The 24,742-nt window shown below is 34.2% G+C and overlaps 1 protein-coding gene across 1 annotated transcript in view; it reads right to left on the reverse strand.

Annotated features, from left to right (window-relative positions):
• Positions 1–24,742, reverse strand: part of SMURF2 (SMAD specific E3 ubiquitin protein ligase 2) — a 122,605-nt gene that overhangs the window by 13,504 nt on the left and 84,359 nt on the right. The window contains exons 5-13 of the mRNA XM_041725565.1: positions 24,196–24,261; positions 20,255–20,339; positions 18,149–18,232; positions 15,438–15,640; positions 12,790–12,874; positions 8,494–8,652; positions 4,300–4,495; positions 3,028–3,131; positions 17–131 (exon numbers count right to left, since the gene is read on the reverse strand). Coding sequence (XP_041581499.1) covers positions 17–131; positions 3,028–3,131; positions 4,300–4,495; positions 8,494–8,652; positions 12,790–12,874; positions 15,438–15,640; positions 18,149–18,232; positions 20,255–20,339; positions 24,196–24,261 — 1,097 coding nt within the window. The remainder of the gene's footprint in view (positions 1–16; positions 132–3,027; positions 3,132–4,299; positions 4,496–8,493; positions 8,653–12,789; positions 12,875–15,437; positions 15,641–18,148; positions 18,233–20,254; positions 20,340–24,195; positions 24,262–24,742) is intronic.

Genomic DNA, 24,742 nt, shown 5'->3' on the forward strand with positions numbered 1-24,742 from the left:
TAACCACCAATCTTACCGGATTAACTGCAGAATCAGGATTGATCTGCAAAGTATAGATATCATCTCTTGAATACTGGAAGAGGCCATAGTAAGGATTCAACATTTCATGTGACAAGAGATATAACCACTCCCTAGAAAGCAAAATAGGACACAGGAATTTTTTTATTAATATTTTTCATTAAGATATGCTATTAATCATTTTAGCAAGGAATTTTTTTTGAAGATTATATTTATTTATTCATGAGCGATACAGAGAGAGAGAGAGAGAGAGAGGCAGAGACATAGGCAGAGGGAGAAGCAGGCTCCATGCAGGAAACCTGATGTGGGACTTGATCCTGGGACTCCAGGATCACACCCTAGGCCAAAGGTAGGTGCTAAACCGCTGAGCCATCCAGGGATCCCTGCAAGGAATTTTTTAAATAAAAGAAAGTAGTTCTATAAAATGATATTGGAAAAATCTACCATGCACCAAAAAGCAAATGAAATCTCTTGTTTTGTTATACTGGAATCACTCAATGTGGGGCAACTTTATGACATTTCAGTATCAGAAAGTATAAAGGTATTATCCAGAAGAACCAACCATTCATTAGATGCCACAGCCTAGTGATCTGTTACCTATTTAATTACTAAATAAATTTCTAATCCAGGAAAAATATAAAATGAGGGGAAGGGTATGGTTTTGTTTCAAAACATCCACATGATCTATATTATCCTGGTCCATTCCTATAATGGCCAATTTATACTGGTTTATACTGATACATAATATAGCATTAATTTTCTTTCACCTTTGGAGAAGGCTCTGTTTTGTTGTTGGTATTGTTTAGTAAGGAAATTATCCCATTTCATCATTTTTTTTTTGTGAAGACCTTAAAATATACCACAATAAAATTAGTAAGTGGTCAGAGACTACAAGGCATTTGATATAGGTAGGAACACAAGAGCAAGTCTCTATTTGGGGGGTTAGGTTCCACAGTAATTGGTTTCAAGTGTACATCAGTATTTTTAAAAACCACATAATAAATAGTACTCTCACCTTAAACTTATGAAATCCTTTATGTTTTCCAAAGTATGAAAGGTAACTTATTATTCATCTTGGTAAAATAAAATCACTAGTCTAGGACTTAAAGAGATATAATTCTAGTCTCAATTCTTATCATTCTTCCACCAGGAAAGGTATTTAAGTATGCTCTGATATCACGGATTAAACAGACTGAATAGTGTTTTTAGGAAATGCAGTGAAACACTACTGACAAGTAATCAAAGAAAAATTTTTCAAAATTCTGTAAGTCATGCAGTCTAAGTCAAATCACTACCATTTATGTAATACTGGAAAAACTCTAGAGATTAAAAAAGGATGTGAGGAAGGCCTACATGTAAGCAAGTTTGCCAACACACTTAACGCTCACCTAACATGTCTTCTATACTTTTTAAAGCATTTTTTTCTTTAAAGATTTTACTTGAGAGAGAGAGACAGAGACACCAACAGAGATAGCAAGAGAGAGCACACAGGGAGGAGAGGGAGAAGCAGGCTTGATCAAGCAGACTTGATCACAGGACCCTGGGATCATGACATGAGCCGAAGGCAGACACTTAACAGACTGAGCTACCTAGGCACCCCTTTTATGTATTATTTTAAAGGAAAATCCAAATTTTTGTTTTGTTTTCCCAAGTATTTAGAACACACATGTAAGCAGATCCCAGCTACTTGAGGGGTCTGCTATGCAACAGAGAACAGAAAATGCCTTTCATTGTCACATCCCATCCCAATCTGCCCATACTCTGACAGTAGTGAGGTTAAGAAATAAACAAGGGACGCCTGGGTGGCTCAGCAGTTCAGCATCTGCCTTCGGCTCAGGTCGTGATGCCGGTATCCAGTATTGAGTCCTACATCAGGCTCCCTGCATGGAGCCTGCTTCTCCCTCTGCCTATGTATGTCTCTGCCTCTCTCTATGTCTCTCATGAATAAATAAATCTTATTTATTTATTCCCAGGACTCCAGGATCATGCCCTGAGCTGAAGGCAGACACTTAACCGCTGAGCCACCCAGGCGTCCCTAAATAAATAAAATCTTAAAAAAAAAAAAAGAAACAAAAACTGACTTATTTAAATGTACATATAATTACAGCATTTATATTCCATCAACAGATAATTAACAAGTTTTTCCCAAGACATATTCAAATCTAGTTATGAGTAAGTCATAAGAATTCCACAGAAACTATCAAGTCCTAAGTATGATGTGCATGTGATCAATTCTAAAATTCCAAACTAAAGAAACTGTCCATTTATAGGTAAAAAGGCCACAGAATAAAAATAAGTCTACAGGTGAAACAAGTTAATGCTAACTAATACTTATGGGACTTGGTGGAAACACAAATTTAATTTAGGCTGGATTTAGATTAGGGATGGCAGAAATATCATGATGGTCCTTAGGACGTCTCAGTACAGAAGCTGTAATGTTTCTGCTACATCTACATAAAGTAAATTTTCACACCTTGTAAAACAATAAATGTCTGTATGAATGTAGCATATACATTACAGCTTCCTTATTGAAACATCTTAAAGACCATGTATAATACATACGTATGTACACACACATACTTATGTGCACACACGAACGTTACTTTAATAAGGTTAAAAAGCATGGCAATGAAAGTAAAGAAAAACAGCATTCAGTTTAGAATACATGTCATTAAACTCTCCAGACGGTTGCTAACACTGCAAAGCAGAGGGAATAACATACGGAAGGAGAGAGATGGAGAGCAGGGTGTGTGGGACCCACCACAGCCCAGGTAGGGCTGCAACTAGTTTTCAGAGGAAGTCTCACTGGGCTGTATCATCCATGAGGGAGTTCTCTATTACTCTGTGGTGGCACCATGAACATATCTATTAGGACACCTCTGTATCGCAAAAATTAGGGAATGTTACACTAGAAAATAAGTTTCAGTGAGAAGGTTACCAGAGGAAGTATCTTAAACTTATAAATATAACCATATGTCATTTGCTATTTATTCATGAGCAAATCTTTACCTGGCAACCCCTCCATAGTCAAGGCCTTCTTCTCCACGAAATTTTATCATTAATCGCTTCCACAGATCTTTTGGTCTCATTTTCATGACCTGCCGATAGGATTCCTTAAAAAAAAATTAACACAGTATTGTTACTAGGTACTTTAAACTTGTTATTTAAACTTTCCCTTGCATTCCACCTACAAAACATACATTTACTGAAAGGAGATGAAATTTGTTCACCAAATCAATGGATAAACTCCAAGTGTTTGAAACCTCATGGAACTTATAAAGACAAGACAGATATAGCTTAGTACTACTGAAATTAATTCATTCGATAAATATATTACCAGCCTCAGTGCAAAACTCCATATTTAACTTCTATCAACCACAGCAATAACTACACTCACATTAAAAATGGAATTTGATAAAAGTACCGAATTTTTAAAAGCTAGTTGACCTAATTCTAGGCAGAAAGTAAAGATGAAAAAAATAAAGTTCAAAAGAACATTAGTAATCATTAATGTGATCTTCATTAAAGTAGCATCTTCATATTATTTTAAAATACAAATGACTGACTTACAAACAACATCAGAACTGTCCCAAGAGAAAAAAAGTTCATCCTTTAGGAAAAGGCTGATCAAATCCCCAAACATCTTTTACCCACGAATCCTCTGATGAGTGAGAAACCCCTGTCTTGGACCCTGTTCACTTATTAGGGAAGAACTTTGAAGGTGACAGTAGGGCTAAAAAATACAAAGATAAAAGAATATACTAAAAAGGAAGATTTTCAATAAATTAAGGAAGCAGTCCATAAAGAAACAAAACCGTTTTGTTTTTTTTTTGTTTTTGTTTTTTTTTGAGGAATTAGAAAATAAGGGATGGCTATTTGTAGTCTGTTAAAACTCATTAACAGTGCAGGGGCACCTGGCTGGCGATGAAGCATGCAACTCTTGATCTCAGCATTGTGAGGCCAAGCCCCACACTGGGCACAGAATTTACTTTAAAATATTTATACACACACACACACACACACAAATTCATTAACAAATAACATTTGCAATGCAGAGACCAAGCTGAACCAACTGGAATATTTCACATTTTTCATTCCATTTAAATATTTATCTTCTAGATTAAATATCTGATATTATTGTCTTTACTCCCCATAATTAAAAAAGAAATTAATGAAAACTCCCATTCTAGAGAGAGAGGAATTCCAGAAAGTATTCTTAGAAAACAGTGAAACACTGAAAGTTAACTTTTCTATATTTAAAAATAAGACTTGTAAGTTTACCTCAAAAATCTCTTCCCTGGAAACCTCAATGCGGCAATGGCCAGCCTGAGGCTGCTGTTGGGAAAGTTCTTGCCGCAAAATTTTTAGTTTCTGAACCAGGTCTCGCTTGTACCGCGGGACTGTCAGACACTCGGCATCATCAGGGCAGAACGGTACCACTTGCTGTTGCTGTTGGTCTTTCAACTGGTTCTGCCGACTAAAAGTAAACAGGAATGTTATTTTAAATAAGAGACTGCAGTTGTACATTTAAAAGAGCATCATACTATAAAGCAAATCTACCCCAAATTTTCAGGCTTTATGATATTCTTGGCTTGACATTTTTGATGACAATAAACTAGCTTCAAAGTTTATTTCTCAGGATCTACACAAATTTATGAAATTGGATAACAGAGTTTTATCCATTCTTCTTTATACAGCTGCTGAGAATAAATTTCTCAAATACCATCTCTGTTTCTTTCTGCATAGTTGACCATCACTCATTTTAAAATTTAGACATATGTCAAATCCTGTGCCTGTTATCTGGAGTCAGTCTCTCTGGAAGAGACGCACAGCTTGAGCTGGTAGTTTGGCAGAGCCCCTTTTCCTATACGCGCTAAGTCTAGACCACAAGAATGTGGAAGGTCACGTGTAAGTTACTGGCACAGAGAAATGAACACATTACAAACACGTCTAAATGCCTTATAAAATGGCTACTTTTCTTTTTATTGTAGTAAAATATGCAACACATAAAATTTACCATTTTAACCTTTATCTAATATATATAGTCAGTGGCATTAAGTACATTCTCACCTTTGTGCTAAAGTGACTTCTAAGTGTGTACATATATGGTTTACCACAAATACATGAAAATAATCTCTCAAGTACAGCAGAAATATTCTTTTGAAAAGGCACATTGCCTACAGATATTTTTATTCTCTTGGCAAAAATACTGTAAGTTACACGTAAGAATTTTTTTAAAGAACCTTATGATATAATAAACTACTTAATTCCAAAAAACTAGAAATAAAAAATCCAAAATTCACTATTGATGCCCTTGCATACACTGAATCATTTTGGAGTTTAATTTTACACACAACAGACAGGAGCACAATCTTCTCACCTAAAAACAAAGGGCAATGGTAGCTATGATAAATAAAAATAACTTTAAGATCTCTAACAAATCACACCAAACTTATTTTTCATACAGTGATTCTTACATAAACCAGACCAGATTTTATTCCTAAAACACATAACTACCCAGAGAAAATACAGCTTCCCTGAAAATTACAAATCACTATTTACTATTCTCATAAACATTAAAGATGTTTTTTATACACACATAACAGAGTATTATATTAAAGATACTCCCTAAACAGCTGTATAATCCTATGCCCAAAAAACCCCCAAAACAAAACAAAACAAAACAAAACAAAGACCAACTTGGGTATACCTCATACTACACACAAAAATGTAATTCAAAATCAGAGACCTCAATGTAAAACTGAAAGCCATTAAACTTCTGAAACACAAATGACAATTTTCATGGCCTGTGTTAGGCTAAGATTTTTTAGATATGACATCAAAAACACAATTCACAAAAGAACAAATGGATAAATTAAACTTCATCAAAATTTCAAAAAATACTGTTAAAACAAAAAGATAAGTAATGGACTAGGTGAAAATATTTCTGAGGCATATGTCTAATATTTTGGACTCTAAAATATTTAAAGAATGCTAAAAACTCAAAAATTAAATAAATGAACTCAATTTTTTAAAAAGGGGGCAAAATATTTCACCAAATAAGATACACAGATGGCAAAAAAACATACAAAAGGTGCACAATGTCATTAGTTGGTAGACAAATTCAAATTAAAACTACAATGTGATACCACTATATACCTATTAGAGGGTCTAAATTTAATAAGGTTATACCAAATGTTAGCAAGGATGTGGAACAACTATAACTCTCATACACAGCTGGGAGGAATGTCAAATGGTACAATCACTTTGAAAAACCACCTGCCAGTTTTTTTCAAGTTAAACATAAATCTATCATATGATGTAGCTATTCTACTCGTAGATGCTCATTTATCTAAGAAAAGTGAAAGCATATGAACATATAAAGACTTATACATAAACATCCATAATAGTTCTGTCATAACCCAAAACTGGGAATAATCCAAATGTTCATCAATAAGTAAATGGGTAAATTGTGGTATATCCATATAATGGAATACCACCCAGCAAAGAAAATATATGACCTATACAAACGAGAGATGAATCTCAAATAGTTATGCTGGGTAAAAGAAAACAAAGAAGACCACATACTGCAGAAATGCATTTATCTAACACTCTAGAAAATGCAAACTAATATATAGTGACAGAAAGCAGATCAGTGGTTAGCTAAAGATGGGGTATGTTTTGGACTGAATTGTGTCCAAAAAGATATGCTTAAGTCTTAACCCTCGGTGGGAAGTGACCTCATTTAGAAAGAATCTTTGCAGAGCTTCTAAGGGAAGAACATACTGCATTAGGGTGGCCCTAAACGCAATAAACTGGTATCCTTATAAAAAGAGGGAAATTTGGATCTACACATACAAAAAGGGGTGAAAAAAGAAATAAACTTTGGCACTGTCTTCGGTTCCTAACACAGAATTCCTAAAATCCCCCAAAGTTTCCGGAGTGACAGAGATGACAGAAGTGTCCCTTTGTTCTAATATTTGATCTTTGCCTCTGGTTTGACACAGCACTCCTAAATCCCTTAGAATTTCCTGGGTATAGGGGCATTTTTTGCTTTAATGAGGTGGCTCTTGGTGGGGTCCTAGATATTTATGGGGCTGATTGCTAGAAAAACCAAAGCTTGATTAGAACCCTGGAACTTCCACAGCCCCAAACTCCCAAACTCTGAGTAGGGGAGAAAGTTGGAGACTGAGTTAATATGAGATGATATCTCCACAAAACCCCCAAAATGATGAGCTTCCAGGTTGGTGAATACACTGAGGCACTGGGAGGGTGAAGCACCACCTAGAGAGGGCCTGGAAGCTCTAGGCGCTCCCATTCCCACACTTTGCCCTATGCAACTCTTCCATGTGACTGTTCAAGTTGTATCCTTTAAAATAAACTAGTAATGGCATTGAGTTCTGGAACCGTTTTAGCAAATTACTCAACCCAAAGAGGGAGTCATAGGAACTCCCCAATATACAGCCAGTCAATAAGAAGTACAGAATATTTGGGATTGGCATCTGAGATGGTGATGGTCTTGTGATACTAAGCCCTTAACCTGTGGGGTCTGATGCTAACTGCAAGGTAGTGTCAGACCTGAATTCAACTGCTGCACACTCAGTTGTTACCTAGAGATCTAGAGAATTGGTAGGCTTGAGGGGAAAACCCACACACACATGGTCAGATGATTTATGTATATAAACAGATCACAGAAGACCACACGAAGACAAAGATGGAGATGATGTGTCTGTAAGCCAAGGAACAGCAAGTTTTTCCAGCACCCAGCAGAAGCTAGGAGAGGGTCACAGAACAGATTCTCCTTCAGAGCCTCCAGAAGGAACCAATTCTGCTGACAACTTAATTCTAAACTTCTAGCCTCCAGAACTGTGAAAGAACAAATTTCTGTTGTTTTAAACCACCCAGTGTATGACGATTTGTTACAACAGCTCTAGGAAACTAATACAGGTGGAAGCCCTAAAGAAGGAGGGGTTAACAAAGAAGCACAAGGAAATCTAGGGGAAGGATGGATTATGTTCATTTTCTACATTGCAGTGATGGTTTCATAGATGTATAATATGTCAAAACTTAAATTGTACACTTTAAACATGCACAGTTTATTGTATGTCACTTACACTTCAATAAAGGTAATTTAAAAAAAAAAAAAACCCTCTGGGATGGCTTCAACTATCCTGGAGCTATTTATGATGCACTAACAGAAAAATAAAAAATATCTACCCTATAAAACATCCTGTCTCGTCAAGTGTGCTACAGTGTACCTTTCCTTAATACTTCAGGACAGGTTCCTACTTAAGCACAGTGGGATTAAAATACTCGTGTATCAGAGCAAAACAAGTCATATTCTTATGTAAAATTTTGTCCAACAAAAGTAACTTATAATTGAAGAGAGCAGACATTCTAATGCATTACAAATGGCATCTTTAGTCTTCTCTTGTTCAGGCTTGCATTTTAACATGTATTATTTCAGAAACTTACTTTAAAACTAAATGCAAGTTAGCAGAGAGCCGAGGATCTGTAAACTGTGTTGTTCTGTTGTTATGGTCAACGAAATAAACTCTGCCTGTAGCTGTATTACGGATCTCCCATCCAGGAGGCAATGGACCAAGCTCTTCACAATTGATGTTGCTAAGATCCCTGCAAAAACAAATATAAAATAAAAAATACCTCATTGCTGGGCCTGCTGAGCCAGGCAAGTGTAAATGACACAGAACAATTCCATGAAGTCTGAGAAAATGTATTGTTTCAGAAACCTGAGATGTTCAGCTAGAATCTTTAATTCCCAATGGTTTAACAAACTTGCATATTCAAAACTCAATTCATAAATGGCTCAGGAACTTATCACATAGCCTACATTTTTAGTAAGTTCATTCCTGGGTTTTAACGTAATACAGATTTTAAATTAATATAAAAGCAATCACAACATTTGCCAATATAAGCTGCTTCAATATTTGTCTGACAAAATACTGCTTTACAAATGTCAGTGACATAAGGAATGAAATGTTTTCTAAAATTTCCCTTCAATTATTACTTTCATTATTATACCATAAGATTTGTGTAAATAAATGTTCATTCCATATTAAATTTTCCAACAAAGCGAACTGGAAATGTTATTGAATTTAGAGACCCTGAAAATAATCACAGTAGATTTTTTAAAGGAAAACTGCTCCATTTTGAATTTTGAAACCTACAGAGCTAGTAGATGAAAAACCTTTTTAAGACACCTAAGGAAGAATGCTCTCAGGTTACTGCTACAGCAAAAAAAGCAAAAAGACTTTTAATGGATCAAAGACCACTGCTATTGTATTATACATTCTTAAAACACTATTATATATAGATAAGATTAACAGGACCTTAAAGAATTAAATAAAAACATGTCTAATGTAAACTTAAACTATAACAGATAATTGTAATGATTAATCTCATCAAAATCATGTCTTAAAAGTTAAACTAGAAAAAGATTTTTCCTGAAATAACCTCTTCTTTGTCATGGTAAAGCATAATGATGGACACATATAAGCACCCAGATTTGCTGAAACAATGATCTGACTTCTGCTTATAGGTGCTCCAAGAGACTCTTCTGCTACAGATCAACTAAAGCTTAGAAAATATACTGCTAGCCTCAAAAGAGGTGAGATAAAAAGTTCCAAGCATCTTCCTCAAATTAAAAAAAAAAAAAAAAGTGACTGGAGCTGGAGCTGGTACTGATGGCAGGCAGGCAGAGGGGTAGGGCTGCCAGGGAGTAGTTGTTAACTGGGAAACTCAGCCCCAGGCCAGCAGCAAGTTTGGAAAAGGAAACCTGGAACTCCCCCACTAAGCTGAGAATTCAAAGGGAAGATGAAATGATTCCAGGAAAACTTCCTCAATTCCCCTTTAGGTCCACAGAATTCCAACCAATTAAGATCAAACAAATTCACAAAGATCACCACACACTCCAGAAAGAAAGGTCATGATGGACGACTGAGAGTGAGTGGAAACTGTAAACCACAGAATTAGATCCCTAAGTACTGTCAGAGATCAAACAGAACAGCTATGATAGGCAACCTTTACAAAGGTTGGGGGGGGGCGGAGAGGGAGTAAGAATTACAAAGACAAACTATCAATGAGAGATTATTAAGAATGAACAGATGGATTTTTTAAATGGAACTTTTAGAAATGAAAAGTGATTACTGAAATCAAAGAATAATTCTTTTGATATAATACAGAGTTTGGTTTTATATAATTTTATCTAGAATTTTATAAATCTATTCATATGTGAGAAAGCTCTAAAGAATGGGTTAAAAGAGCAGAAAACTGGAAGCCATCTTTATATCCAATTGGGAAATAAAGAAAAATGGAATGTTATACACAGCCATAAAAGTACAGATCTGTATCACAAGACAACATACTTAGCATGAAATACAACAAATAATAAGGCCTTAATCACTATTTTTAAAGATAAATACAAAAGATGGTAAAATGGGACTTCTCACATAAATCTTACTATGTATCTTTAAACAAAAGTGTCTGAGTTACACTATTTTATAAATGTCTTTGAACAGCGATATTTTAATATAATCTAAATATTCATGGTCTGCTTTGATAAAAGATCCTCCATAGAAAAGGCATATTTCCTTAATGGAAAACAAAAGATATGGTACATATTTTTATAGTAACAATTTGGAACACAGAGACTAAAGAAAAATCTAGAGCACTATTTTATAAAGTCATTATTCAACACTCAACATAAAATATTCTTAAACCTTTATAGAAACCCTTTACTCATTAATAAAAAACTGACATGTTTCCTTAGGAACATCCTTAGGAATAAGAAACATCACAACAGTGGTGCCAAAATCTCTCTCAATTTCAACTTCTGACGCCAATTCATATACTATTCTTTCAACAGATAACTCAGGATCAAATTTTCACTATTGTAAATCATTTAGTTTTAAAAAAATCACTTTTGTTCTATACATTTCCTGGCCAATAATTAAAATATTTTATAGAAAAGCTCATTATTGACCTACAATTTGATAAACAGAATCCAAAACACCTTTTCATAATTTATGTAACAAAATTCTTGTTTCTAAAAGTTAGGCCCTTGGATTTTTTTCAGTGACCTTATTAATAAAACAAAAATTTCCTCCCCACTACTTTTTAAACAGTTTATATTATCGAAGCAGAAACAGCAACCTTGATACAATAACTAATGATAGCACATTCCTTGGTTGCCACCCTCAAAAGATTCTAATTAGGCTATATCACAAAGTAAAATATTTACATTATAATAGCTTCATTTATAAGTATCAGTTAGCCCTTCAATAATACAGGTTTAAAGGGTGCAGGTCCACTTATATGCAGATTTTTTACAGAGTAACGCTTACTACAAATATGTTTTTCCTTTCTTAGGATTTCCTGAACGTTTTTTTTCTGTAGCTTACACGTTATTATAAGAATACGTATATAATACATATAACATACAAAGTATGTGTTAATCATTTATGTTATTGATAAGAATAAGGTCAACAATGGGGTATTAGCAAAGTTTTGGGGGAATCAAAAGTTATACAAAGATTTTTGAATGTGTGGGTGGTCGGTGCCCCTAACCCCTGTATTGTTCAAGAGTCAACTGTAAATACAGAGTATCAAAGCAATCCAAGATCATCTAGTTACATCTGTTTTTTGATTCAAACGCAAGACTTTTGATAAGTAGAGCTCTTGAGTATAAGCTTTAGGTAGAAAAAGATCTCTTCACCCTCCATGGGTCTTTTTTACAGAGGAAGAGAATGGTGCAGTTAGAATATAAAATGTGTTCAACTCACAAAGGTAAAAATACGCAGCTTATCAAGTGGATTTAGAATTTAGAATTCGATCTTTTTTGTAGTTCAACTTCAAATGAGGTAGCTTCAAATGAACTACTTGACACTTTATATCTGTTCGTTAGAAAATAACTCCAAAGAGCTAAATAGTGTTTTGAAAAAGTTATTGATACTAAAATGTATCAAAAATTATGCTAAATTACTAAATTGATTTATGTGTCATTCCATCTTCAAATTAAAAGATAACTCACATTTGGATTAGTAAATGCATTCAATAATGCCTACAGTTTAAATGTACAGGTTCTGGTATTTAAAAGAAATTTAATTCATGCGACACCACGACCAAGTTTACTCAGAGGGTGCCAAAGCTGGTTCAGTATTTGGAAACTGATCAACGTAATCTGTCATGTTAACAGCATAAAAAGGAAAAATCACATGACAGTACCAGCTGATGCAAAAAAACAAGTGACAAAAGTCTTAAGTAAATAAATAAAATTTAATTAGGTTATTTCTTTTTTACATTAAGATGAAACTGTATTAAATAATACATAATAGAACACTGACTACTCTCATATTAGGTTAAAATAAATCTATCTTTTTAAAGAAAGCCTAACCAGAAATAAAAATATCAATTTACTACCCTTTAAAAAGAACAGGGAGGAGATGTATGTTTTGTGAGGTTTTGTATGTTCTTCTCCACGTCAGTTTTCAAACTCCTAAAAGACCCATTTTTTCACCCTGATTTTTTTTTTCTTAAGGGTGAGAAGGTAGAAGGACTGGGGGCTTTTGGGGGGCAGGGCACTGGGATGGGACTACAGAGGAATAGGAAGGCCTTTCCACTGTCAACTGAAATGCCTATCACAAAGAGCCTAACTTTCACACAAACCATTATAAGTTGAAGATTAAATAATCAAAGAAATCCTAGGTAAAATAGGTATCCAGCGGTGTGGAGAGTATGTGGATATGTTCTTACCTAGGCACTCTTGGATCATGCCATGTGCTCACACCAGTCTGAGTATGTAAGAAATACACCTGACCTTGTTGTGTTGTCCTCTGTTCTGTAAAATTAAGAAACACTAATAATAAAAACATATTCAGAATGTCCAAATCAAAGACAGCTATAGACACTAGGATGATATTATATCAATAGTTAAACTCTCCAAATTACCAGTCTATTGTATTACCAAAAAAATGCTTATAAATCTTTTTTTTTTTTTTCAACTCAATACATTTTCTCCTGGAAACAATCTTACAAATGGTGATGAGGGTCAGAGGCTGGCTATCTAACAGCCAACTATATTTACAAGATGCCTCAAATACTAAACATGTTGCTATGGAAAACAGAAAACAAGATTGTCACAGTACCAGTATTGCAACAAAAGAAACATGAAGAAATGATCTTTTATTCGTCTTAAAGTGGAGCCTGAGGGGAACAAAAGAAAGCTCAGAGGAAGAGGCTAACCAACTATAGGGAGATTCTGCAGGGAGTTGCAAAAACTTTCAAAGGGTTTGCAGGCTGGTAATGCTTGTTTAGTATGCCTAATTTTATACCAAAACTTAAGTTTTTTTCTTGAGAGAGGTGTTTTCTCAAGACTACCATATTTAGACTCAAAGGCAAAAAAGATGGAATATGTCATTAAACGGGGAGACACTCTATATTCAAAAATAGACAAAGATGCAAAAATAAGCAAGTTAGAAAGAGGAAGAACAGAGAAAAAGCATGCATTCTGGGGAGAAAAAGGTCAAAGGCGACATTAACTCCAAGCCCCTGGGAAGAGAGTAAGAAAGCCAGGGCAAAGGGAAGGAATCTGTGGAAAAGTTTCTTCAGTGGTAGTTTTAATCTTTATTTATTTGTGTTTTTAAGCAACAGAACCAACCACCTGTCTTTAAACAAAATCTAATGAAAAATTCCAATATAAAAAACGATACTATTGCTAATATTTATTACTATAAACATACTTATAAACCTATAATGAAATCAATTTAAACTTAAGCTTCTTAAAATTATAAACATAAAAATGTTTAAAGTTGGTGACATATGACAGCTGCAATAATTTCAGCCTTGGTAGCCACATTACTCCTAGGTTTTGGTTGTACAAAATTTGTTTTTAATTCAAATCACACAAATATTGTAAAAATATAACCACTCCCACTCCAAACATCTTGCCTTATAATCTCAATTAAAAAGAAATGACAGGGCAACCCCGATGGCTCAGCAGTTTGTCACCGCCTTCAGCCCAGGGTGGGATCCTGGAGACCCAGGATCGAGTCCCATGTCGGGCTCCCTGCACGGAGCCTGCTTTTCTCCCTCTGCCTGCGTCTCTGCTTCTCTGCCTCTCTCTCTCTCTCTCTTTCACTCTCTCTCTCTCTCATGAATGAATAAATAAAATCTTTAAAAAAAGAGAGAGAGAAATGACAGAAAATACTTTATTCTAAGGTCTGAACGCTAATAATAACAAGCAAAGTTTACTAAGTGCTTCCTGTGCCAGAAACTATCAGGCATTTTACATGAAATCATCATTCCTCTCTTGCAACAAACCTCCACAGTTGGGACTATTAATTTCCCCATTTTATGGAAGATAAAAAATTGAGGTTCACAGAAATTAAATAATGTGCCCAATGTCACACAACTAATATGTGGTAAAGCCAGGATATAAACCCAGGTCTATTTCCCAAGGCCATGCTCTCATCACTGTGCTACATAAGTTAACCTGTGCAGTATAGCACAGTTAATGGACAAACTGGGTTTTTTCTAAATTAAAGAGTTAAAATATATTTAAAAAATAAAGCTAGAATCATGCATTTGCGGAACAGTTTAAAACATATTGTAGAGGAAAAATAAAACAAGTTGGATCAGGTGATTCCCAACGCTGGTCATTAGGTGTCACCATCAGTCCAGACATGGTTTATCTACAGGCTGTTGGGAGGGCAAGGATATAATTATTTTGATTTACTTTTAGCAAGAAAGGAGAAGACAGCTGAGTTCCTAGTATCTACAAGAATACTCCCAGGTTATGACTAATTCAGAAAGTTCTGTATCCAACTAGAAGTCATCGTCCACATGAAATTCTACAATTTGGGAAATTATGTTAGATTATAAAAATTTTATACAGAGAAGTGACTAAGTCATTTACAACAATAACCCAAATCATGTAGATAATCCAAAATTATAGACAATACAAAGATATAAATACCATCAGAAATATATTTTTGAAGTTATTTCTAAATATGTAGGTCTAGAAAATTACACTGCAGGTTTGACTTCAGATTACCATTATCAATAAGAGTACCATCTTACCTTTATAGAATGTATTATTTGCAAGTAACCTCACATTGTCAAATATGCTCTTCATGATACCTCTGAGACAAGGAGAGGTATCATTCATCTCATTTCATTATAAAAGAGCAAAAGGGCTGAGGTTAAATGACTAGCCCAAGTCAACTGTTGGTTAGGTAGTCCTCTACCACTTCACAGGTTTTCCAAGGTTGGGAGATTTTACACATTTACTTTCATGCAGAATCCTAAACCCAGATTAATAACTTCTTTAAAGCTGATTTTCTGGCTTTCTTAGTAAGTTGAAACCAGTAAACCATACTCTACTTTTCCTCTGCTAGTCATACCATAGCCTTCCGGTAGGTCTGGAGGAGTATGTAGATGAGTCCTGCTCATGTAATTTCTATGTCGTTGTGACCGGACTCTCCTCTCGGCCAGTCTGGGATCTGAAGACTGTCCACATGTTGCACCATTTGTTCCACTAATTGGAGTGTTCTCATCAACAAAGCAGCTAAGAGGTCTGCCGGGACTAGAATATTCAGATGCTGGTCTATTGAAAAGTAACAAGGAAAAAAAGTTACTCAACCAAGATATCAGAGGTAGAGTTCTCCAGACAATGTATGTACCATAGGAACAGTCACAAGATGGAATGATCAATACAAATATAATGATTTCAAGAATTCTGAATAAAAGCAATCCTGATGCCTCTAAATACCAAACTCATGTTAATAGGCAGACTATCAATTATGTATTGAAATCATTTTGTACTGATTGGAATTACATTTTATACGAAGTCCAGAAATACTTGTAGATGTGAGTACTAGTTTATAAAGCACTACTTGACTTAGCCTCAGCCCACCTCTCAGACCTGACTTTCTACCTTTCCCCTCTCCATCTCTCCCACACTGATTCTCTTGCGTTCCTTGAACCTGCCTTGAACCAAGACTGTTTTATCTTCAGGGCTGGAAAGGAGCTCTTCCTCCCACCCAGAATGCTTTCTTCTATTCTTCCTAGGCCAGGCTCCTTTTTGTCATTCAAATCATAACTTAAGCTTAAATGTCTGAGAGGTCTCCCGACCTTCAAGTCTAAGGCAGTCACTAGGCATTTGATAAGTCCATCACCTTACTTTCTCAGCCCAGCAATTATTATTATTTTTTAATCTGAACCCTTAGTTTGTTTTCCCTTACTAGAATATTCTTTGAGAAAAGAAAGTCTACCTAGTTTCTTTCCCACTATATACATATATGTGTGTATCCCCTGCACTTAGTACTTGGCATATATATAAAAGTAGCTCAATAAATATTTATCGAATGAATAAAGAAGATAGTGTGACTCTTCAAAGAACTTCTGGTATATGGTAGGGCATCCAAAATATAAGAGAATAATCAAGAATTAATTTTTAAACTAACATTTACAACCACAATCAACTTTATACATATGGAAATTAAGTCAGTTTCATTAGTTAAATGAGTTAGGAGGAAATGGGACTTCACTAAAGCACTGACACAAGTACATATTTATTTACGCTCAGATGCAATAAAAATGGGTTGACTACAATAAAATCCTTGGCAGTTTAATATTAGAAATACAACTCTCAAATAAGTATTTCTTAAAATAGCAACATGAGCTAAGCTTTTACCTGAGGATTGTAATATAACACAGAAAACTGTGACTTAATGAGTTAAGCAACGAATCCCCAATAAATAAAAGTAGGTATAGCTTAGAGAAGTATTTGATGTTCTGTGTCTGGTACAAGTCCTGCTCAGAAAAAGGGGAGAGGTTTGGGAGAGGGGGGAAAAACAGAGTAAAGGCAGCAGTTTTTTTTAACTTAAAAAAAAAAAAGGAAATTCAGTCACTTATCCTATTCAGTTTCAGTTACTTTTTTTTTATTTATTCATGAAAGACACAGAGAGAGAAGCAGGCTCCATGCAGGGAGACCAATGTGGGACTCAATCCCAGGACTCTGGGATCACACTCTGAGCCAAAGGCAGATGCTCAACCGCTGAGCCACCCAGGTGTCCCATCAGTTACTTAAAATGTACCTCCAGGAGGCCTGGATGGCTCAGTAGGTTAAGCATTTGACTCTTGATTTTGACTCAGGTCATGATCTCAGGGTCATGAGATTGAGCCCCAAGTCTGGCTCCATACTGAACATGGGGCTTGCTTGAAATTCTCTCTTCCTCTTCTTCTGTCCCTCCACCCCCATCTCTGCCACGTGCACACCCTGGCTCTCTCATATAAATAAATAAATAAATAAATAAATAAATAAATAAATAAATAAATAAATAAATAATTTTTTAAAAAAATGTACTTCCTTGGAGTTTCCAAAAATTATCTTGTATTCTGTGTCTTTACACATTAAGCTCTGTGAAGGCCCTTCTCCCTTCCTCGCTGTTATAGTATAAATGCTGAGCATTGTAACTGGCATATGACGATTTGGTGAAATGTATGAATGACAATTTGGTTACCACTACTCTGAACACTTTTCATCATCTTCCCCTTATCTGGTTAAATTTGAACATTCTTCAAGATTTAGTTCAGAAATTCTCCTCTTTCAGAGTTTTCCTTTGCAAGTTCTAACAACCTGCTGCCTCCCACTCAAAATTAGGTGCCTGCCATATGGTCTCAGAATATCTGGTTCTTATCTTGATCACAGACCTTATTAGATGTAATATAATAATATAATCATATCCCAACATGACTGAACAAATGAAGATCCAGTATATATAGTTTGTTACAGCCATTCAATAACAGACTCAAAAAAATTTTTAAGAGTCCCATAAATAAGGTAACTTCTCAATTTATTCAATTAACTCATTTAATAAATATTTATTAAGTACCATCACAGGCCTAGAGCTACAATAACAGGATGACCTGCTAAACAATCTTTATTGAAAATTACTTTTGGAAATAATAATGGCACTTGGTGTAAGATCTACTGATCTTGAGCAGTATAAACCAAGAAAGGAAATCTGGTAAAGCTGACAGATAAACAGAAAGTGATGACTTCAGGAAGGCAAAAAGCACAGACCCTGGGAAGATATTTTTATGTTCTTACCGTGTTGGGCGTTCCCATTGCGTAGTTCTTGTTATGTGGTTTAGATACTGGATTCTTCCAGAGGCAGTTCGCCTTTCTTCCCAGCTTAAATAAAAATTGAGAGATAAGGCATTAATAAGAAGGTGGATACAGAATGTTTTTAGTGCAATAACTGGGTCAGGAAGACATCTGCTGTTATAAATCAGGAATGACAAACTGAAAAATCAATATACAGAATACTGGAACTATTTTCAACTTATTTTAAAACTGTACAATGTATTTTTCTGGAATTCTGAAGCTTCTAAAATATTTACACTGAGGTATGACTAATATTTTCCATCAGTCAAACTCAGAATTCTTCAATAATGTCAACACTCATAAATAATACTAATTTCTCCAGTATTTAGTGGGGAAAAAAAGCCATACCAAAAATAAAAATTACACCTAATTTTAAAAATTAACATAAAAGTATGTAAAAGTTCTTTAAAGCTTTTAGCCTACTCAAATTATTTTTTCTCAAAAGAATGGTACTTCCTCAGTAACTTTTTAATGCATATAACAAAATAAGCAAATGACCATAGAAATGTGGTAATGTTAGTATTTCCATCAAAACCCTGGCAGAGGTTTAGGAGCCATAAAAAATAGGAAATAAAGATATGCTAAGAGGTTTTTTGCCCTGTGATAACAATTAAAGCACAAAATGTAGTGTTTAACAATTAATTTATAATAAGACTATATATTATAAAACATAGACCAAATTGGTATTTTTAAAGGAGGTGATATAAAAACAAATGGGGGGGAGTACAATAAAGCAAAGCCTTACATTGTTGTAATCTCTTAATACTGATTAGTTATTTCATACTAAAGTTCCCCTTCAAAATTACCATAATCTACTTCATATCCATAAAAGTTAACATATATATAAGGAGCTAAAGTGGTCTATAAGTAAACTTAAACTATGGCGATTTTTAAGAGTTTAAACAAAATGAGCAAATACCTTGGGTTGGATGTAAAATTTAGTATCAAAAATAATTTAAGTAAAAATTCAACCAATTATATACTTTAAATAACTTATTATTATATATATTATAACTTATTATTATATATAAACTACACCTCACTGGTGTTAAACATACTTTGAAAGTTAAAAATACTTTGAAAGTTAAAAATAAAGTCAGAAAAATGTCAGCATTAGTATCAAACAAAGATACAGAGCAGTGATCAAAAGCATGAGCTTTGGAATCAAGGCTTATTAAGTCTATGTTCCAGCTCTCCCATTCACTATGTGGCCTTCAAGGCAAGTTTACTTAACTCCTCTGAGTCCCAGTGTTTTTAATCTATGAAATGAATGAGGGTGACAACAGTAGCAGCAGGAGTAATAATAGCAGCTAATTATTTATTAAGCACCTACTATATACAAAACACTGTGCTAAGTGCTTTACATGAATGATTTCATTTAATCCTCAAAATGGTGTATGGTATATATACTATTATCACCATCCTCTTCTATAAGTAAATATAAACCAATGCTTGCAAAAGTTAAATAAACTGATTAAATTCATTAAGCTTGTAATGAAGAGTAAGCTTGTAATAGAAGAGTAAGGATTGGAACGCAGATGGTCTAATTCCAGAATCATAGCCATGTAAATGAAATGATCTAATGTATCACATAAAGTACTTATAAAAATACCTGACACACACATGCTCAATAAATGTTTCTATGTTGTTAAAATTTTTACTACACAAATCTCTGTCCCATTCCTCGAAACAGAGTAATGTCTCCGATTCAGCACTTATATGCCTGGTTTTGAATAATTTAATCAAATAAAAAGTTGTTATTTTAAGTACATAATATTTACAGGAAAGTTATATTTGTCAAGCAATTTGATTGTCTCTTAAGTCAAAACTCTTAAAAACCAAATTTACCACATCTACTTCATGGCTTCTTTTATAAATTTGTCTTGACAAGATTCCTCAATAATTTTCCAAGTACAAGGAAAATCTAGATTTTGGAACTGATCAGCAAATTTTTAAAGTTAAGAATACAATAAACACCAACTTATCTGTCATTATTTGAAGGATATTATCAACTATTTCTCTAATGATTTGGCTCTATTAATGGCTTACCCATCTGGCAAATCATTATCAAATAAACGACTGCAGTCCACAACTTGTCCTCCTGTGCCTATTCGGTCTCTGGACTGAAGACTTACTATAAGACAATAAAAAAAATTACTAAGAGTCATAAAACTAGAAAGATTTCTTACAATTTAAAACATATATCTTTAAAAGACATCTAGCTTACCTTAATACTTTAGAATGAACTCTTTAGCTTCTAATAAATTCTGTAACTTCTTTCTCCATGAGATTTTCCCTTTAGGAGTGACATTAGAGTTTTATGTTTTTCTACACTTTATTGTACTTATGGAGGGGAGTTTAAATCCTTTTTGTTTGTTGTAATGGGGCAAGCAAGGCCTCTACTATACTTAAGAGGCATAACGCATCAAAGGTATATATTCACATATAGAGGGACTGGAAAGGTTCACATTAATTTGGGTTTAATTCTTGACCCATCTTTAAAAAAAGAGACACTTGAGTGGCACAGCTGGCTAAGCATACAACTCTTGGTTTGGACTCAGGTTGTGATCTCAGGGTCATGAGATTAAGCCCTGCAAAGTCAGCTTGAGATTCCCTCTCCCCCTCCCTCTGCACCCCCTGCTTGTAACTTGCTCTTTCTCTAAAATAAATAAATCCTTAAAAATAAAAACTAGGGGCACCTGGACAGCTCAGTCAATTAGGCATCAGCCTTCAGCTCAGGTCATGATCCCAGTGTCCTAGGATAGAGTGCCGCACTGGCCTCCTGGCTCCACAGGGAGCTAGCTTCTCCCTCTCCCTCTGTCTGCCACTCCTCCCTGCTTGTGTGCTCTATCAAATAAATAAAATCTTTGGGGATCCCTGGGTGGCGCAGCGGTTTAGCGCCACCTTTGGCCCAGGGCACAATCCTGGACACCCGGAATCAAGTCCCGCGTCCAGCTCCCTGTGTGGAGCCTGCTTTTCCTCTGCCTGTGTCTCTGCCGCTCTCTCTCTCTCTCTCTATGTCTATCGTGAATAAATAAATAAAATCTTAAAAATAAATAAATAAAATCTTTAAAATTAAATAAGTTAAAATTAAAAAAAAAAAACAGTAGATTTTGGCAATAGAGCAATAAATTCCATGAGTTAAAACATTCATCATCCAGTATAGTGTAAAACTACCACTATAAATTTGGAAGCAAGAGATGTAAACTCTAGAACCAGGCTCTAACACCTAGTTTGGCACAATGATCTTGGACAAAACACTTAACATTCTTAAAGTTTAGGCTAATTGATATGCCTGAAATTCTTTGCTGCTCTAATATTTTTAAATTCTATTTTTGGCAATTCTTCCAAAAGATAAAATAGAAACGGGCAAATGTGACTATAATCCAACTTCTTAATCAAAAAGTTTAACACATTACTTCTTTATATGAACTTCATTTATAGGTGACATGGTAGCATAACTCTCCTCAGTGAGTATCAACAAAATGTTCTATGAAAACTGTACTAGAAACAGTATTTACCAGTTTTTATACAGAAAAGCTACATGAAATGCTTACCCAGATATAATCACTATAAAAACTAAATATTTTCTCATTAGCTTTGTTCAGAATAATATTAAGGCTCAAAATGAAGGATTTTATGAGCTTCAACTCCAGACTGCTGTATTACAAAACACCTAAGCAATTTTTAAGTGGGTTTGTATTTTTAAATGGCCTAATCCTAGCAATATATAAAATGAGTCACAGAAATACTATGTTTATAAGAACCCTTTCCAAAGCTTTAAACATCAGAAATAATCTAAATATTCAGCAATAATGGACTGGCTAATTTATTTGCCCACCATGGACTGCCATACAACATTAAAAATGCTATAGAACTTTATCCATGAACAACAACAACAAAAGATGTGCAAGACAGATTAAAACAGGTAACTTAAATTCTGCAGTGTAATATCATTTTCAAAAACAACAACAGGGACGCCTGGGTGGCTCAGCAGTCTGACACCTGCCTTCGGCTCAGGGTGTGATCCTGGAGTCCCAGGATCGAGTCCCACACATCGGGCTCCCTGCGTGGAGCCTGCTTTTCCCTCTCCCTGTGTCTCTGCCTTTCTCTCTCTCTGGGTCTCTCATGAATAAATAAATAAAATCTTAAAAAAAAAAACCACCACCACAACAAAATACATCATTTTAAAAAACAGAAAAGGTATATATATCAAGGTAATGACAATGATAGCATATTATAGGTGCTCCTTATGTTCTCTGCCTATAGTTTCATTTGATTTGATCTTAACAACAACAACAAAAAAAAAAAAAACACTCACAAGAAATGGAAAGAATTGAGTAACAGTTTCAAATGTAAGGGAAAAGATTTATAATCCTGAATCAGTCGTCACAATTTGGAAGATTTTTCTTTAAGATAATACTCCAAAAAGAGGATAAAGCTAAGTGCCCAAAAATGCTTACAAGTTTCAATGTTACAATAGCAACAAATTAACATTAAAGTCCAGTGATTAAGTTATGATATATTTATAAAATTCATCCTTTAAAATCATTCATTATAAACACTAATAATTACAGTAAGTGCAACAAAAGCTTTATATTCACTGAACCAAAATCATAAAAAATATATATACACATAAGTGTATATAAAATTATTAGAAAGGGATAAATATTTTTTAAAGTTAGTATTTTAACCTCCTTCTTTTCTCCATTTTCCAAAAGGATGTTATATAAATCTATGTATGATTATTTGTAAAGATCTAATTCAGCAAAAACTAGAACTTATTCTGGGTTGGTTTTTTTTCTTAACTTACTCCATTTTAAAATGGCAGGATCATAACATATAATGTTTGAGTCCAACATATCTCTACTATGAAAACCATTTCACACAAAAGTTTCAAATTTAAACACACACATTTTAAAGTAAAATATTCCTTTTTTATACAGTATACTCCACAAGTTTATTTTTAATTGCTGACAAAAAAAAGTCTGTTTTTATAAATGCCAATTTATACATCTACTGCAACTATTTTGTTACTACTGGACATTAGTTGGCAAACGTTACATAGCATACCAAATCAAATAAAGTAAGAACAATCACATTTAAGTCTTACATGCCAGCATTTACGTTTGAGTTTTTTTACTCCCTTCTCAATCTATGAATGACAGGAATTCTTAATAAGGCTGTAGTGTATATACTTCCCTGTGATAACTGTAGCAGGGCTTTGTTATGTTGCTACTCTGGCAATTCACTATGAATCCAATTCATTCTCTTGGAAAATGAAGTCCTTCAAAAGTAACTTCAGTAACTAGAATCTGATAGGTTCAAAATGCAATCAACTTATCCTAAATTCTGCTCTAGAGAGAAGTGGTAAGGTTCCAATTATGTTTTCTTCTTTAAGAAGCCTCAAAGGTGCCCATCTCAGTGTCTACCACACTATATATCTTGATTAAAGTTCAATCCATCAATTCTTCAGTCTCAGGAAATTTTATATAAAACCCTTCCTCTGAGTCAATTCAAGATAGTACACTAAGTGCCTTATGAGTAAGAAAACAACTTCTCCCTTTCTCCAGTGTTCTACTATCATGCCTCATATCTTTTTCAATTTGCACAGATTATTTTAAAACTGTAAAACATTAAACAAAGTTCAACAGAATATTCTTACTCAAAAACCAGTTTAAGAATTATTTTTAGAAAACTTTCATATAACCTATAAATTCTGTCTTTAAAAGAATGCCTAAACATTAGGAGCCTCTTTTTTTTTTTTTTAACATTATTTATAGTTCAAGGTTTTTATTTTTAAATTAAAGTAGCCTACAACCTGGATCCAGTTTGAAACATTTTACAGGACACATTTAACTCAAGCCAACACAATAAAGCTATAGTTAATGTACTAAGATTTAAAAGATATTTAGAGTTTAGGTCAGTCTGAATGATGCCAAAATTTCATGTGACTTTAAATTCCACATAATTTTAAACTCCACACTTACCTACTATCTGTCCTCTAACCGTATCATTGTCATTTGGCCCAAGTTTGCACAGATCCAACCTCTGATCTATTTCAAATCAACAAAAAAAGCAATTAAAAATAAGCTGGTATCAGAGCTTCCAACAACTATAGGTGATGGTAAACTTGCATAATCCAATGGCAATCAGGCCTATCATTTAAATAATTAATAATGTTTTAAAGATGAAACAAATGCTTAAAATCTCTAAGTAAATTTATAATTATATAAATGTTTCAACAAAATTGTGATAAATTCAGATTTCAAATACCATAAGGCACTGGCATATACACTGCCAACATGCAATTACTTTTTCTCTAAAGGTTTCAGACCACTTTGAGTCTTGGCTTGTCACTTAATAGTTGTTGTTCTTAAGCAATTTTTCCCTGAGTCTTGATTTTCTAACATATAATTGAGGTACCTACTTAATATTTTAAGGATCAAATTAGGTAATTATGTAAAACTTTTAGAACAGTACCTGGCATATAAACGTTAGCTATTACTACTGTTATATTTTATCTAACCATTTAAA

The sequence above is a fragment of the Vulpes lagopus genome, chromosome 12 (genome assembly GCF_018345385.1).
Source record: "Vulpes lagopus strain Blue_001 chromosome 12, ASM1834538v1, whole genome shotgun sequence".
NCBI classification, from domain to species: Eukaryota; Metazoa; Chordata; class Mammalia; order Carnivora; family Canidae; genus Vulpes; species Vulpes lagopus.